Source organism: Triticum aestivum, chromosome 6B (assembly GCF_018294505.1).
Source record: "Triticum aestivum cultivar Chinese Spring chromosome 6B, IWGSC CS RefSeq v2.1, whole genome shotgun sequence".
Lineage (NCBI taxonomy): Eukaryota > Viridiplantae > Streptophyta > Magnoliopsida > Poales > Poaceae > Triticum > Triticum aestivum.
The window spans coordinates 520632134-520647142 of record NC_057810.1 but is presented as its reverse complement, the minus strand read 5'-3'; the positions used below and the strand labels follow the sequence as shown (position 1 = coordinate 520647142).

The window sequence follows — 15009 nt, the reverse complement described above, 5'->3', positions numbered from 1 at the left end:
GGACGCTGTCGACCTAGCAGCTACAGCGATCGGCCTCCCGAGAACCGTGGCATCGTCGAACATTTCCTTCTTGAACAAAGCGTGCAGAACAAAGTTGCAAAAAATAAGAGAGAGGATAACCATTCCGTGCACACCACGTGTCCGGCCCGCGCGAGGCCCAAGTGGCCAAGTCGATCTCGAGACGGATAACCATTCCGTTCATATGCCCGCGGGCCACCGGCCCGATGCGCGACACCTGTACGGCGCGATACAGCGACGGCGGGCCTGCGCGCGGGTTTCGATCGGCGCCACGCGTGCGCGTGCGTCGCGCCGTTCTGGACCCGTATAAAACCGGCCGGCGCACCACGTTCCAAACGCCACCGATGCACGCGCTACTAGCCAGCTTGGTTCAGTGGAGTTCTGTCTCTGACGATTCGATTTCGGTACCGCGACGGCTCCGAAATGGAGAGCGACTGCCAGTTCCTGCTGGCGCCGCCGCCGCGCATGTACGCCGCGCCGGGGGACGACGGCCAGTTCCTTCAGCAGCAGCAGCAGCAGCTGAGCGGCGGCGGCGCCGGGGAGAGGAAGCGGCGGTTCACGGAGGAGCAGGTGCGGTCGCTGGAGAGCACGTTCCACACGCGGCGCGCCAAGCTGGACCCCCGGGAGAAGGCGGAGCTGGCGCGCGAGCTGGGGCTGCAGCCGCGCCAGGTGGCCATCTGGTTCCAGAACAAGCGCGCCCGGTGGCGCTCCAAGCAGCTGGAGCAGGACTTCGCGGAGCTGCGCGGCCATTACGACGCCCTCCGCGCCCGCGTCGAGTCGCTCAAGCAGGAAAAGCTCACTCTCGCCGCGCAGGTAACCAACACACGCACGCCATATATATACTCCATCCTCCATGGTCGGTCGTCGATCATTACAGATACGTGCATGCTAATGGTGTCTGCTCGATGTGCAGCTGGAAGAGCTGAAGAAGAAGCTGGACGAGCGGCAAGACCAGAGCGCTAGCTGCGGCGGCTCTTGCGCCGTCGCCGACGTAGACGACAAGAGGGATAACGTTAGCAGCTGCGTCGCGGCGAAGGATGAGAGCGCGGCGCCGGCGGCAGACGTGTCGGACGGCTCAACTCCGGGCTGGTACGAGTATGACGACCACCTGGTGTATGGGGTTGACCTGCACGAGCCGTTCTGCGCCACTCAGGAGCTGTGGGAGACGTCATGGCCGCTGGTGGAGTGGAACGCAGTGGCATGAACCAACGTTGCATATACACGTACTACGGTACATCTGTGTACGCGTTCCTATACGTCGATGCTGTTGCTGTTGCTGTCTTGTCTAGCTGGTTGATCCGGACCATGTAGATCATCAGGTCGATCGGACCGTCATGTAGAATCGTAGAACAGATAGGTAGGATCCCACATGCAAGCAGCCACGAAATCTACATGCGAGAAATCTTCCCGCCGGCCGGCCGGCGATCTGCTTCGTCGACTCCGGGATTCATGAGATCATGTCCGTGAAAATGGCTTTAGAATCACGCGCAGCGTCTCGATCCGGCGGCTGTCACTCATGTGGTTCCTGTCGCGCCGTCGCCGACGAAAGAAAAAACCACAGTTACCTGTAGAGAACGTGTTTCACCAGTTGCCCATGTCGCTCTAGAAATCCATACATTCGTTCCTGTGTTCTCCTCTGACGCGGGTGCTATTTTACTGTGGCCTGCGGGCGATGGATTGATCCAGAACGCGCGTGCGCCGGAGACGACGAGAGGAGTGTCGCTGTCGCTGTCGCGGCACCACAGGGGGGGTGATTCGTATCGTCTGTTGCTGCTTTGGACGCCACCCGGCGTGTCGAGCGTTCGTTCGTCCAGCACTGTCGCGCGCGGGGGCCAAAGACGAGAAAGAGGCAGCGGGAAAATGACGCGGGAGGCGCGGCTGTCGCCGGGGGAGAGGACGGTTCGGCGAGAAAAGGAAGTTGTGGATGCGACTCATGCGTGGCCCGGCGGCCGAATGGGTGGCGGAAACGACTCACTCACCTGGAAAACGACCGCCCGCCGCATCAAATGAGAAGCGCGCAGATGTTCTAATTGATTAAAGATTAATTTTCTTGCTAAAAAAAGATTGGGGTTTTTTACTCCTAGGTGTGGCTACACCCCTCGTGGACAGTAAATTTGACGAAAAACAAAAAATATGGAATGTTGTGACATCAATCAAATATACTCAAAACGTTTTATGTGATTTGAGGAGGTTTACACCCAAAAAAAATCACTGCTCAAAGTTTTCATCATTATTTTGTTTCTCTTGTGTATGATCACCTAGAAACATTTGTGCCTATTTGTTGACAATTGTTTTGGAATTTTTAGATCTTTTCGAATTTACTTGTTTGTGTTTTTTTTTTGGAATTTACTCTTCACCCTAGATGTTAGTTCACCCGGGTGTAGTGACTCTTTTGCCCTCTACAAATACGGGAGCACCCATTTGCTTTGGGCGTGTTTGGTTCAAGTTTCCAACAGTAGCTGCATTGCATGTCCATCTCCGCCAGTCTGGTTCTTAAAATGCAGCCTCATATGCAGCAGATGCGACCTGTTTGGTTGCCTGCATTGCATGGAGGGGGCACTTACCCTCCTGCTGTTTAGTTGTCGTTTTTGTGCTTAGGGTGTGAGCAGATGCAAACTTCAGCTGTTTGGTTGCAAACAACATTTGTGTTCTGCTCACCCCATTCAAATGTGATGGCCTTACCACCACATGACCAGCACAACAGCAAGCACATATAAGATCAAACAAAGAAAGCAACCCAATGAAATCAAACAAAGCAAGTAAGGAAATGACAACAAACTACTTAAGATTAACAGCAGGGGCATCCTCCTTCCCTGCTCCATGCCAGGGTGCCGCTCCTGGCGAAAATATGAACAAGTTCCCAACACAAGTACCATAAGTCTAGCCACACACCATAAAAGTTTAACACTAATACCTTACTTAACTACATAGCATGCTCAATGTCACCAACGCAATTGTGCCTACTGCAACGAAATCTGCACATGACCGAGGAGTCGTGGTTGTAGATCTGAACCTTTAGTCCGAGTCCTGAGATGCGCACAACGACGAGGTCGTCGGGGACGATTCGATGGCGGCGGCAGAAGTAGTTCCAGCGTCGGCCAAGCACCATATGCCCCTCGAAGTTCTGGACCTGCACCCAAAACATGCACCGCTTGTTCTCCGATAGCCTAACCACGCGCGGGAACCGTTGATGACCAGCCAGGTGTTCATCACCTCCACGAACTTGCGAGGGACGACGAGCATGGCGAGGTCCTTGTTGTCCTTGATCTGCTGGTAGAAGCGCAGCGGCTCCCGAGCCCCTCCTCGTGGCCCTGCCTCGGAGATCATCCCCTTGAATAAGGCAGGCTCATGAAGGCGATCCTGCTAGGCAGGTCCACCGTCCTGAGCCACCTGTTCGTGGGGATGAAATCCTCGACGCGCTCAGCTCCGGCCACCACCCGAGCTCCTCCACCAGCCACATTCCAGTCACTCTTCAATATCTTGTCAGGTAATATGACAAGTATTAGTGCACAAACTCTTTGCAAAATGGGCACTTGCTGTCGGGCAAATGCCACTGATCAGTGGCACTTGTTGTTGGGCAAGTCCACTGATCAGTGGACTTGCCCAACAGCAAGTACCACTGATACGAGCAAATGCCACTGATTAGTGGCACTTGTTGTTGGGCAAGTCACTGATCAGTGTCACTGATACGAGCAAATGCCACTGATCAGTGGCACTTGTTGTTGGACAAGTCACTGATCAGTGCCACTGATATGAGCAAATGCCATGATCAGTGGACTTTCCCAACAGCAAGTGCCACTGATCAGTGGTACTTGCTCATGGGCAAGTACCACTGATCAGTGGCACTTGCTATTGGGCAAGTGCACTATCCTAAGCATGGAAACATTTAAATATAGCAAGAACAAGTGACAATAGCACCCATGTGCACCCATGCACATTTGGCATCATCCTAAAATGGACCTACTACATGCACGTATAACAATCAACACAAAGTCTAGCATGAACGCAACTACTAGCATGAACACAGATCCTAGGACACACTAGCAGTAGCAGAAAAAATTTATCCTAGGACACACATTGTAGGAAACAAGAACAGATCGGTCCGATTGGATTCGATTGGGATCACATCCAATCGGATCTACTCGAATCTTATCTAATCCAATCGAATCCACTAACTACTATCACATGCCTAAGAAAATAAACCCCTAATCTACATCTACGAGCAAGCATTGGGGGGTTTGACTCACCGGAGCTTGCGCAGCCGCAGCGAACCGAGACTGGGGTGAAAACCTTGACGGGAAGGAGAGCAATGGTGGAGCAGAGCAGGAGCCGGCCCTGGCGACGGGCTGCGGCATCGTCCCCGTGCTCATGGCCATGCCGGAGGTCGAGGAGGACGGCGCGCCGACAGGAGAAACCCCTTGGATGGGGGTCAAGAAAACCCCCCTGCCCAATGGGGTCCCAGGAAGCGGTGGCTCCGTGGATAGCGCCGACGCCGAGCGCAAGAGCACGAGGTCCGGAATCGTCGGCGGATCAGGAACGGCCGACACCGCATTGGCCGGCCCTTGTGGTGGACGGCATCAGATGGGGGACGGTTGAAAGATCGAGGATGTCGCCTAGAGGGGGGGGGAATAGGCGCTTTAAAATAATTACGGTTTAGGCTTGAACAAATGCGAAATAAACCTAGCGGTTAATTTGTCAAGCACAAAACCTACAACAACTAGGCTCACCTATGTGCACCAACAACTTATGCTAAGCAAGATAAGCAACTATGTGATATCAAGATATATGACAAAGAATAATATGGCTATCACAAAGTAAAGTGCATAAGTAAAGGGGCTCGGATAAGAGATAACCGAGGCACGCGGAGACGATGATGTATCCCGAAGTTCACACCCTTGCGGATGCTAATCTCCGTTTGGAGCAGTGTGGAGGCACAATGCTCCCCAAGAAGCCACTAGGGCCACCGTAATCTCCTCACGCCCTCGCACAATGCAAGATGCCGTGATTCCACTAAGAGACCCTTGAGGGCGGTCACCGAACCCGTACAAATGGCGACCCTTGGGGGCAGTCACCGAACCCGTACACTTTGGCAACCCTTGGGGGCGGTCACCGGTACCCGTCAAATTGCTCGGGGGGATCTCCACAACCTAATTGGAGACCCCGACGCTTGCCTGGAGCTTTACACCATAATGATTGAGCTCCGAACACCACCAACCGTCTAGGGCGCCCAAGCACCCAAGAGGAACAAGCTCAAGGGCACCAAGCACCCAAGTGTAATAAGCTTCTCAACTTGTAACTTCCACATATCATCATGGAGAACTCAAACCGATGCACCAAATGCAATGGCAAGGGCACACGGAGTGCCTAAGTCCTTCTCTCTCAAATCCCACCGAAGCAACTAATGCTAGGGAGGAAAATGAGAGGAAGAACAAGAAGGAGAACACCAAGAACTTCAAGAACTAGATCCAAGGGGTTCCCCTCACATAGAGGAGAAAGTGATTGGTGGAAATGTGGATCTAGATCTCCTCTCTCTTTTCCCTCAAAAACTAGCAAGAATCCATGGAGGAATTGAGAGTTAGCAAGCTCGAAGAAGGTCAACAATGGGGAAAGAACACGAGCTCCAAAGATTAGACTCAAAGGGGAAGAAGACCCCCTTTTATAGGAGGGGAGAAAAACCAACCGTTATCCTCTCACTCAGCCCACACGACGCGGTACTACCGCAGGGAGCTGCGGTACTACCGCGGTTGGCTGTGGTACTACCGCTGCAGGTTGCGGTACTACCGCACATGCAGCTCTGGCCAGATGAAGGCATGTTGCACAGGGCAATGAGCGGTAGAACCGCCGGAGCGGTACTACCGCGCGCCCCTACGGTACTACCGTAAGGCAGGCAACACTAGGCACAGAGAAAGCACGGACATAAAAAATTACTTCCGTACCTACTTCCGCTGAGGGAGGACCTGCGCAAAACTCCGGCACGGTACTACCGCACACGAAGAGCGGTACTATCGCGTAGGGCGCGGATGTAAAAAATTACATCCGCCCCTACTTCCGCTCATGCTGCTAAGCCTGGCCAGAGCCCATGGTACTACCGCGCTCGCGGCGCGGTACTACCGCGTAGGGCACGGATGTAAAAAAATTACATCCGCCCCTACTACCGCTCGAGCAGCTGCGTCTGGCCGGAGGCCACGGTACTATAGCTCCAACAGAGCGGTACTACCGCAAGGGCCTGTGGTACTACCGCTCCGGAGAGCAGTACTATGGCATGCCCCAGATCAGCAACACTAGGAGTCCTTCATTTTGCAAAGAAGACAACAGAGGGTAACAATAAAACCAGAACTGCCATAACTTCTGCAAATGAGCTTCGAATTGAGCAAACTCAAGCTTGTTGGATACAAGACAACGAGTAGCATCAAAACAGAGACTGGTATAGTAAGAAGAGGCAGGGGAGGTATGCCTAACAAGAGAGGAGAGAAACCTCCAACAGAGAAGAACCGGCAGAACCTCCAACATCGAAAACATCATAGAAGATGCATGTGAACTCCGTTTTCGATGAACTCGAGCTTGTCATGAAAATGACCAAAAGCTCCAAATCTCACAAGGAGAAGAACCAAACAAGAACCAATAAAGATGATGCAAGGATGCAATGGTTTGAGCTCTCTACGAACGATACGATCAAGCAACTCATCGAGAGCCCCCCTTGATAGTACGGCAATCGATCCTATAAATCGGTCTCCCACAACTACCATGAGACCGGTAAAATAGAAAACCTATCAAGGGCAAACCTTTGACTTGCACAAAATCCACTTGAGCTAGATGATGACGATCTACTCCTCCTCAAGATGGACCACCTTTCTTGATTGCGTTGGCTCGATGAAGACTAGTTGATTGCTCCCCCATACTCCACTATGGGTGAGCCACTCTTCCGCTCATCTTCACAAGTCCATTGTCACCACAATGAACGGCAAGCTTCAAGCACTTGATCTCTTCGTGATACATCACTTGAACTTGCACACCGTAACCTAACCCCACAAAGAACTCTCACAAAGACCATGGGTTAGCACACAAAGCGTAATGGACAATGCTTACCATACCATGGGATCACTTGATCCCTCGGTACATCTTGTGTGCTTTGTGTGTTGAATCTTTCCAACTCTCTTCATTTGGATGATGTCTTGAAGGTGGACATGAATGATCATACAATCTTATTCTTCAAGACATGCTTGCAATAAGCTCAACACTCACATGACCAATCTTTGGATAATTCCTTAATAACACCTTGGTCAACTCATAAACTCCTTGAAACCAACACATGGACTTCAAGAAAAGCCTATGGACAAAACCTTCAGATATAACTCAAGGCAACCATTAGTTCATAGAGATTGTCATCAATTACCAAAACCAAACATGGGGGCACCGCATGTTCTTTCAACGGTGCTCGCAGCACCGACGTCAGGTCCCTGCCCGAGTTCTGGAGCCCGGATAGCCAACGCTCCTGGATGATGGCAATGCGCTGGTCGACGGGGGTCAGAGGGCGGCGCGGCGGTGGGCGAGGCGGAGCCAGAGGAGAGGGAGAGGTGGTGAGGCAGAGAGTGAGCGGTGGGAACAGTGCGGGCTGGGTGGTGACAGGAGAGTGGGGGGGAGTTATGAGCCGCCGCGTCTGTCTCCCGCGCTGCCCGAGGCGTGCAATCCCCCGCACGCATGGCCGCGCCGAGCCAGGCTCGCGAGAAACTGCTGATTCAGCAGTTTCCGCCGGGCCAGGCTCCAGACTGCTTTAAGTTTCGTGCGGGCCACAACCCGCATGTAGCCCAGGCAACCAAACAGGCCGCGCACATCCTGCGTGGGCCTGGTTGGGCTGCATGCGGGCAACCAAACACGCCCTTTGTCTTGCCGTGCGTTCTTGTAAGACGAAGCAACCACTGCAAGGAGAAGAAACTTGGTGCTCCTTTAATTCAAAGAAATTTTATAGGATTTTGATTCGTAGGATTGGATCTTATAGAAAAGTTACCAAGAGGTCATCCGTATTATATTTGACAGGAAATTTATCATCCACTTTAATCTCTTTTCACAGTTCATTTGTTTTTTCTATGGTATCAAACACTCTAGTTCAGATTCATTTGGTTTGCTAATCCTATAGGATTCAAGTAAACACACCACTCTAATCATGTATTTTTCGTATTCCTGCATTTTAAAATTCATGCAAATCAAAGAAGCCCTCAATGTCGTTAAGACAACGAGCCGAGCGCTTGATTCTAAATTATCATGGCATTGAAATTTTTTAGTTATCAGTTGTCAGTGTCATGCAACTCCTGTTCAACCAAAACATAACGACACGTCACACCTACTGACTGTGATGTTATGACCATGGAAGTGGAAGGCCATGCCTATTGATTGTGATGTTATTAGGATAGAGAGAGGGGGCAACTCTTATTGATAATCTGCTCGGTCAGCTAAAGTTCCTTTACAAATTGAGATGACTGAAGCTGTCGCTGAAAACCACGACTCGAAAACCCGGTGCTCTGGTTTTGGCACATTCTAGTATTCTGCAGTTCAAGTGTTCGGCCCTTTGTGTGGGCGTGATGGATTGGATGAAGCGACTGCCTGTACATTTCCATGGGATCAGTGTGAGAACACATACAAGAGGGGGTGATGGGTACATGCATGGATGAATGCGGTCGAAATACTCTATACAACATGGTGCAGTTTGATACAGCAAGCCTTCCAAATGGCAAATAAATACTTCATGTCGAAATGACAGTAAAATGGGGAGCCAGCGATGGATTACCGACGCCAATAAATTTTTAACATGTTCAGAACCTGTGCCAAGTAAAGTATGCAGGGGTAAGAAAAATAGAAAATACTCCTGTATTAGCCAACGGATAAAAAATGTATGCCAGGTAAAAAATGAAACTGCGTAATGAGGAACCAAGCAGAGAGTATACCTTCGTGTTGGTGGAGCAAGTGTAGCACATTTCAGCTGCAGAACAGCAAGTGAAGCCTAACTATGCGCATAAAACGTGCGCATCGAGTGGAAACACAATGTTACTATCCCTGCACATGTTCGGACAAGTGTGGGACTGATGTCTTTGGAACACCCTGCGGCTCATTGGCCACGCTATTCTTGCTGGTTGAGCCCGTTTCATTGTGAACATGTTCTAGAAACTCCATGACAATAGGGTCAGTCCAAGGACATCCAAATGGAGCTTCGTCGCCTGCTACCCATCCAAGATGACCACCCTCTGGTGTTACTATCAGTAGGCAGTTCGGATTTGCCTGAATCGATAAAAGAACAAGGCTAGTGACTCACTTAGGATACTAGAGAAGAACCCAAAAAAAATGAAGAGTGGATTCATGAATTAGAGTGGATACAAGCAGGTGAATAACAGGTGTGTGCTGAAATAAAAATACCTTGATGTCTTCTCTGGGAATTCCCCTGGATGGTGCAATTGGATCATTATCCGCCTGCACACGATTAAGCTAGCATTAGAATTATAATTGAAATCAGCATGTTTATGGAAGTAGTACAAAATAGATATCCTTTTGGGAGATCGTTTTGTTTTTTCTCATGCGGAAACTCGGGTAAACATGTGTCCCTCATTATAAATCACTGCCTCTAGTTTCGTCTTAATAGAGGACTAAGCGTCAGTCAGTTGGCTAGTGGTCTCTGCACTTGCACAGCCCACCGAGGTTTAACCGTTTGAGGCCTGGCCTTCCCCTATGGTGCTCGGTCGTTTCTTCTAAATAAAAATGCCACGGTTACTAGTGCCTGCTGATGAATTCTTTTTCATCTTAATGAATTGTAAACGCTCCTGCCGATTACTCAGAAGAAAAGGGAAGCACGGTAAACAGTTCGTGGTGCTTAGTTGTTTCTTCTAAGTAGAAATGCCACAGACGCTACTGCCTGTTGATTGAGTGTTTTTCGTCTTAATGAATCGGCAGCACTCCTGCCAGTTACTCGGGAAAAAAAGTATAAAACAGATGGTAGCAATTAAAAATTACTGTGCAGTCCATGAATGTGAATTGAGTCTTCCTGTTTTCCTTGTTTGCTTATTGCATGACTATACACATGTACAAGTATCGACTTGAAGCAACATATGCATATTTGAGCCATTTAGAATTATTGTTGCAGCTCCCCACACAACTGAAGTATGAACTCTGATCAATTTAAGCTTCCATTTCAAGACATTGGCAACAACAACAACAACAACAACAACAAAGCCTTTAGTCCCAACTAGTTGGGGTAGGCTAGAGGTGAAACCCATAAGATCTCGCGACCAACTCATGGCTCTGGCACATGGATAGCAAGCTTCCATACACCCCTGTCCATAGCTAGTTCTTTGGTGAATCATTCAAATATCTCCAGCTTTTATTTCGATTTTAAGATCCGACATGAATTATCATGCATTGTAATATTCCTATTTCACCATTTTAAAAACTTCAAGTAAATCATAGTTTTAAGTATGACATAATGGCGTAATCTTAAACTAAGTAATCAGATAGCTGTTGTTTCCAAATGCGCTAACGCAGCATAAAGAACTGGTAGCTTCACCTGTATGCACAATAAGGGTATGGAAACATTCTTGATAGAATCTGAGCTGCTTGAGTTGCTGTAGTAATCATCTACTGACCTGAAACCAAATGAAACTGCACACAATCGAAGTATCTTTAAGTGTGGGGTCAATAGAAATAGGTAAAAAAAATCAATTCAGCTTGAGTTCAATGCAAACCTCGGGTTAGGCCTTCATCAAAATCTCTAACAGTTTTTGCATTGGCTGCCTTTGGTATGTCATATTCACCATCCAATCCTTCAAAAAGAAGTGCATGCCTAAAATTTGATGAAGTTCCTAAAATTCAGCTGTTAGAAAAGGAGCGTGAATATTACTTAGATTGCAGGAAAGGTAAACAAAAGGTTTACTTCTTAAATATAGCCCTCAGAGAGTTAGCAAGTGCTCTATCATAGATGTTGTTGAACCCTTTGTGGAAATCTTCATCTGCTATGACCAAATTAAACGGATTGCACATGGACACTGCTCCAGAAAGGGAGCATTTATCAGTCTCCTGGAAAAAAGAATTATTGAGTTAAGTTATGGACAGTCAAAGGAAACAGACCTCTGAAAGCAATTTTATATAGTAATAAAAAGGAGCCAGTACAATGCTAAGCACTTTGATTAACATTGATGGCCACAAAGAAAAGTGGCACACATTGTCATAGGTGGATTAATTAAGCATCATTGCTACTTAAGGACTTTTAAGTAAAACATATAACTTTATTGAATATGACAATGTGGGAGGTAAAAAATGGTCTGACATTGTGTAAAACTGTAAACTTCTTAATAACTGAATACAGAGCTCACCTCGCCAAGGTAGCGCACAAGAATATTTGCTCCAAGAGACCAGCCAGCAGCATAGATATTAGATTGAGGATAACGGGATAAAACATGATCGACTACTTGACGGAGATCTCCAGTAAATGAAGCAGAATAGAACTGTGCATGACAGAAGATAAGAGTCAATAGATTTAGAAAGTAAGATGTTTTTGTGTAGTTTCTACTAATTTGTTTTTGGAGCAGCTATCTTCTTCAATCTTTATATTTCTCTGCCTGGTTATGTTATGGACACTCTGTTGCTTCCTACGTCTCCTCCACAAGATTCATACACTGATCACTGAGTACCAAGACCTATGCTGATGATCAGAAAAAATGGTGTCCACACTCAACAGACAATATTTCAATATGCCTGTACTAAAGATTAGGTCAGCCATCCTAAGAGATGCTAATAAGTTTAAGGATACAAGATATACTATTCCTAAGGGTAAAAAGATAAGAGGAAAAACATATGCATGCAAACCTAATAGCCTATTTTCCTTAAGCCATTGTCTGAGTACCAAGTATAGCCTCGAGAACTGGACATTATTTGTCATGAGATTCATGCCAGTCAGCAGGTTTGTGGGCCATATAGTACCGCAATGGCCCATATCACACTGCTAAGAAAAGCTCAAACAACCTAGCAAGTACTGAAGTGCAAGCTGCATTATCACAATGGATGCAAATTAACATGAGATTGCTTTCCATACGACTTGCCACTAGCTCTATTTCTGGTCTTTGTTGCAGGAAAGAAAATGGAGAAAACAAAGGCGCACTGCAGGCAGTGAGAGAATGGCAGCTACCAGCAAAAGGAATAGTAGGACCGGTGTGTTGTTTTCTTTTGAGCGGCACATTTACATGTTTTTTCTGCTTCCTTGGCTTATGTTAATTGTCTGGATGATAGTCAAGAGGCTTGCTATATTGATGCAAAGCAACTTTTCTGGTACAATTTATCTTTTGCTTGCAAATGCTACTTAATTGATTAGGAGCTATGTTGTGTACTAGGGCTAGGGAAAGGCTCTCGGCCCCTGTGGGCAAGATAGAAGAACTATTCTTCTAATTCTTGTTTGCCTTATTCCACATACGGGGGTCCTATTTAAGGTTCAAGCTAAAAGATACTCCCTCCGTTCCAAAATACTTGTCGTGGTTTTAACGGAGGGAGTATAATCCTAATTCAAATGATAAACTTCCTAACGAAGAGATCACGGAGGTCCTATCCCCAACTTGGTGCTGGGTGTGCCATCTACTTGTTGAAGTGTATATGTGGATTGCCTAGCCCTTTCCATCAGTTCGGACTTTTGGTTGCGTTGGCTACTGCATGAAGCTTAATAGTACTATACGTAGATAACAAGCTATAACTAACTTTGCTGCATATCAGGAATGCGATTCAAGTACCTTCGCTGTGGTCACAGGACTACTTGCACATCCACGGCTATTGAATACCACAACACGCCATCCTTTGCTTCTAGCTCTCAAAAGCATATGTCGTACATATGTATCCTGACTGCCCCCTGTCAGACCAGGCTGCCAATAACAAACCTCCAGCATCAAGCATTAGCCATAAGCTAGTTAATAACTGTACGTACATGAAAATACAAGTAGAACAGTACACATAGTACTGCAGATAGCTAGATAAGATGTACAGGAAGACAATATGTTAATGTCAATAGTCATCTATGCTGGAAGCAAAATTGACTTTGACATGATAGATGCAAAACATGAATTTAGCATGAAAAAGTGTCCGTTATGTGTTATTTTCAAAACTGTATTAAACTTCCTATACTTTGTTGGCATCGTTTAGTTTTCTTTTTAACCGATTAGTAGCAAAATGCTTGGCTCTTCACATCTTTTGCTGAGCAGTCAGTCGAGTGCTTAATAAAAATGCAAACTTATAATGTCCATGGCATCCTTTTGCTTTTCTTCAGTTGAAAGTTATGCAATATTTTTCCTTATTTAATTTGCACAACACTCAAATAGTTAGTGATGTTATGCTAAAAATTACATCGGTCTAATATGGTCATGATGAATAATGTCACTGGCAGGAAATAGAACTAGCGTATCAGATACAGGCAAACTCCGTACACAAGAAATACAAAAAATCCAGCAGAGATTTCCAGGTGACAAGTCCCCCCCTAATTAGACCATTGGCAGATTAATGTGGCCATGATGAATAACGTCACTGGCAGATTAAGAAATAGAACTGGCGTATCAGATACAGGCAAACTCCGCACACAAGAAATACAAAAAATTCCAGCAGAGATTTCCAAGGTGACAAGTCCCCGACCATTGTGAGGAACAAAGGTCAAACGTTTCCAATCATGATATTCATATGTTGCATGGTTCATCAGGTATTTGTTGCCTGACCTGTCATCTTTGTAAGTATAAATGCCCACTGCTAATGTTTAGCCATGATGTTACTTGGAATATCATATACAGTTGGAATCAAATTATATTTCATTCTCCATGTGCTCCGGTAGATACCCTTATATTTCACCTAAGATCTCTTCACCCGACGACATGAATCTATTTACAAACTGAACTTCCGGATTTAATATCTCAGGAATGCACTGCTCAACAGCACAATTAAATCCTCCTACGCGGAGATGAGAAATCATCTCAGAACTAATCAAAAATGGCATCACATCCTCTCATTTCAACACAGCCAAGTTACACACGGTTCTCGGCCACAAGGCGAAAGTAAAATTTAACCAATATTGCGGCATAATCTTCGCTACTCTTATTCACTCAAATACGTCTACAGCGCCATACGTAACTCTAGAAAGGTTTCTACAACTGATCCGAAAACGAACCAAATCCAACCTCACTGGCATTTTTTATTTTTTTTGAGAAACCTCACTGGCATCGATGACACTAACAAAATGTCACACTTTCGTTGTGTCCTCTTTACAACATCAGGAGAAGGAAAGCGACGCCATACCAGAAGGATTAGCACAGGTGCGTCTCCCGGCAACGCGCGGTCGTCGCTGGAGACCCAGTCGAGGGCGACGGCTCCGTCGTCAGGGGTGCGTAGGCATTCGCGCCGGAATGCCACGGTGGGGAGCGAGCGCGTGAAGGCCGCGAAGATGGTCTCGACGTGGCGGTTGGACGCGAAGACGGGGAAGGCGCGGTACGGGCGGCGGAGGCTGTCGAAGCCAGCGAGGAGGCCGCGCCGCGCGCCGGCGATCTCGAGGCTCGAGTGCGGGAGGAGAGGCTGCTCCCCGTCGCCGTCGCGGCTTCGAGAGGAAACGATGGAGGAGGAGAGAGACATGGTGGTTGGTAGGAGTAGATAGCGGAGGCGAGGGACGAAGCGGCGGGCGGTGCCGGCGAATGGGGAAGGCGTTTGTAGTGCGGCCATCAGATTCGCGCCTGCAGTGTGCACTCGGGTTTGGAATACACTTCTCGCTTCTTTGGACAGCTAGGAACCCATGAGCCAGTAGGAATTGTGGTTGGGTCGTTGACACGTGGGGAAAAGGATGATCAAGGAATCAGGAGACTTTTTTTCTGGATCAATATATAGTCATGGCAGCATAAAGAACATCAAAAACAACATCAAAGATCACCAAGCAATGACTACAAATACTAGAGCGAGCCGAAGACGCGCTACGCCGCTGCCATCAAGTCATCATGCTAA

General features: G+C 47.6%; 2 protein-coding genes across 2 annotated transcripts; one reads left to right on the top strand and one right to left on the bottom strand.

Annotated features, from left to right (window-relative positions):
• The first annotated feature begins 363 nt into the window (after positions 1–363).
• On the top strand, positions 364–1653 carry LOC123134344 (homeobox-leucine zipper protein HOX24). The gene is made up of 2 exons (XM_044553613.1): positions 364–831; positions 932–1653. Exons 1-2 carry the CDS (start codon positions 442–444, stop codon positions 1220–1222), a joined length of 681 nt encoding a protein of 226 aa, XP_044409548.1. The 5' UTR covers positions 364–441; the 3' UTR covers positions 1223–1653.
• Positions 1654–8595: 6942 nt separating this feature from the next.
• LOC123137774 (embryogenesis-associated protein EMB8) lies at positions 8596–14793 on the bottom strand. The gene is made up of 9 exons (XM_044557620.1): positions 14317–14793; positions 12774–12902; positions 11370–11501; positions 10931–11073; positions 10743–10840; positions 10565–10659; positions 9424–9477; positions 8958–9288; positions 8596–8832 (listed from the first exon to the last, which is right to left on the bottom strand). The coding sequence occupies exons 1-8, from the start codon at positions 14731–14733 to the stop codon at positions 9061–9063; spliced, it is 1296 nt and encodes a 431-aa protein (XP_044413555.1). The 5' UTR covers positions 14734–14793; the 3' UTR covers positions 8596–8832; positions 8958–9060.
• Positions 14794–15009: the final 216 nt, after the last annotated feature.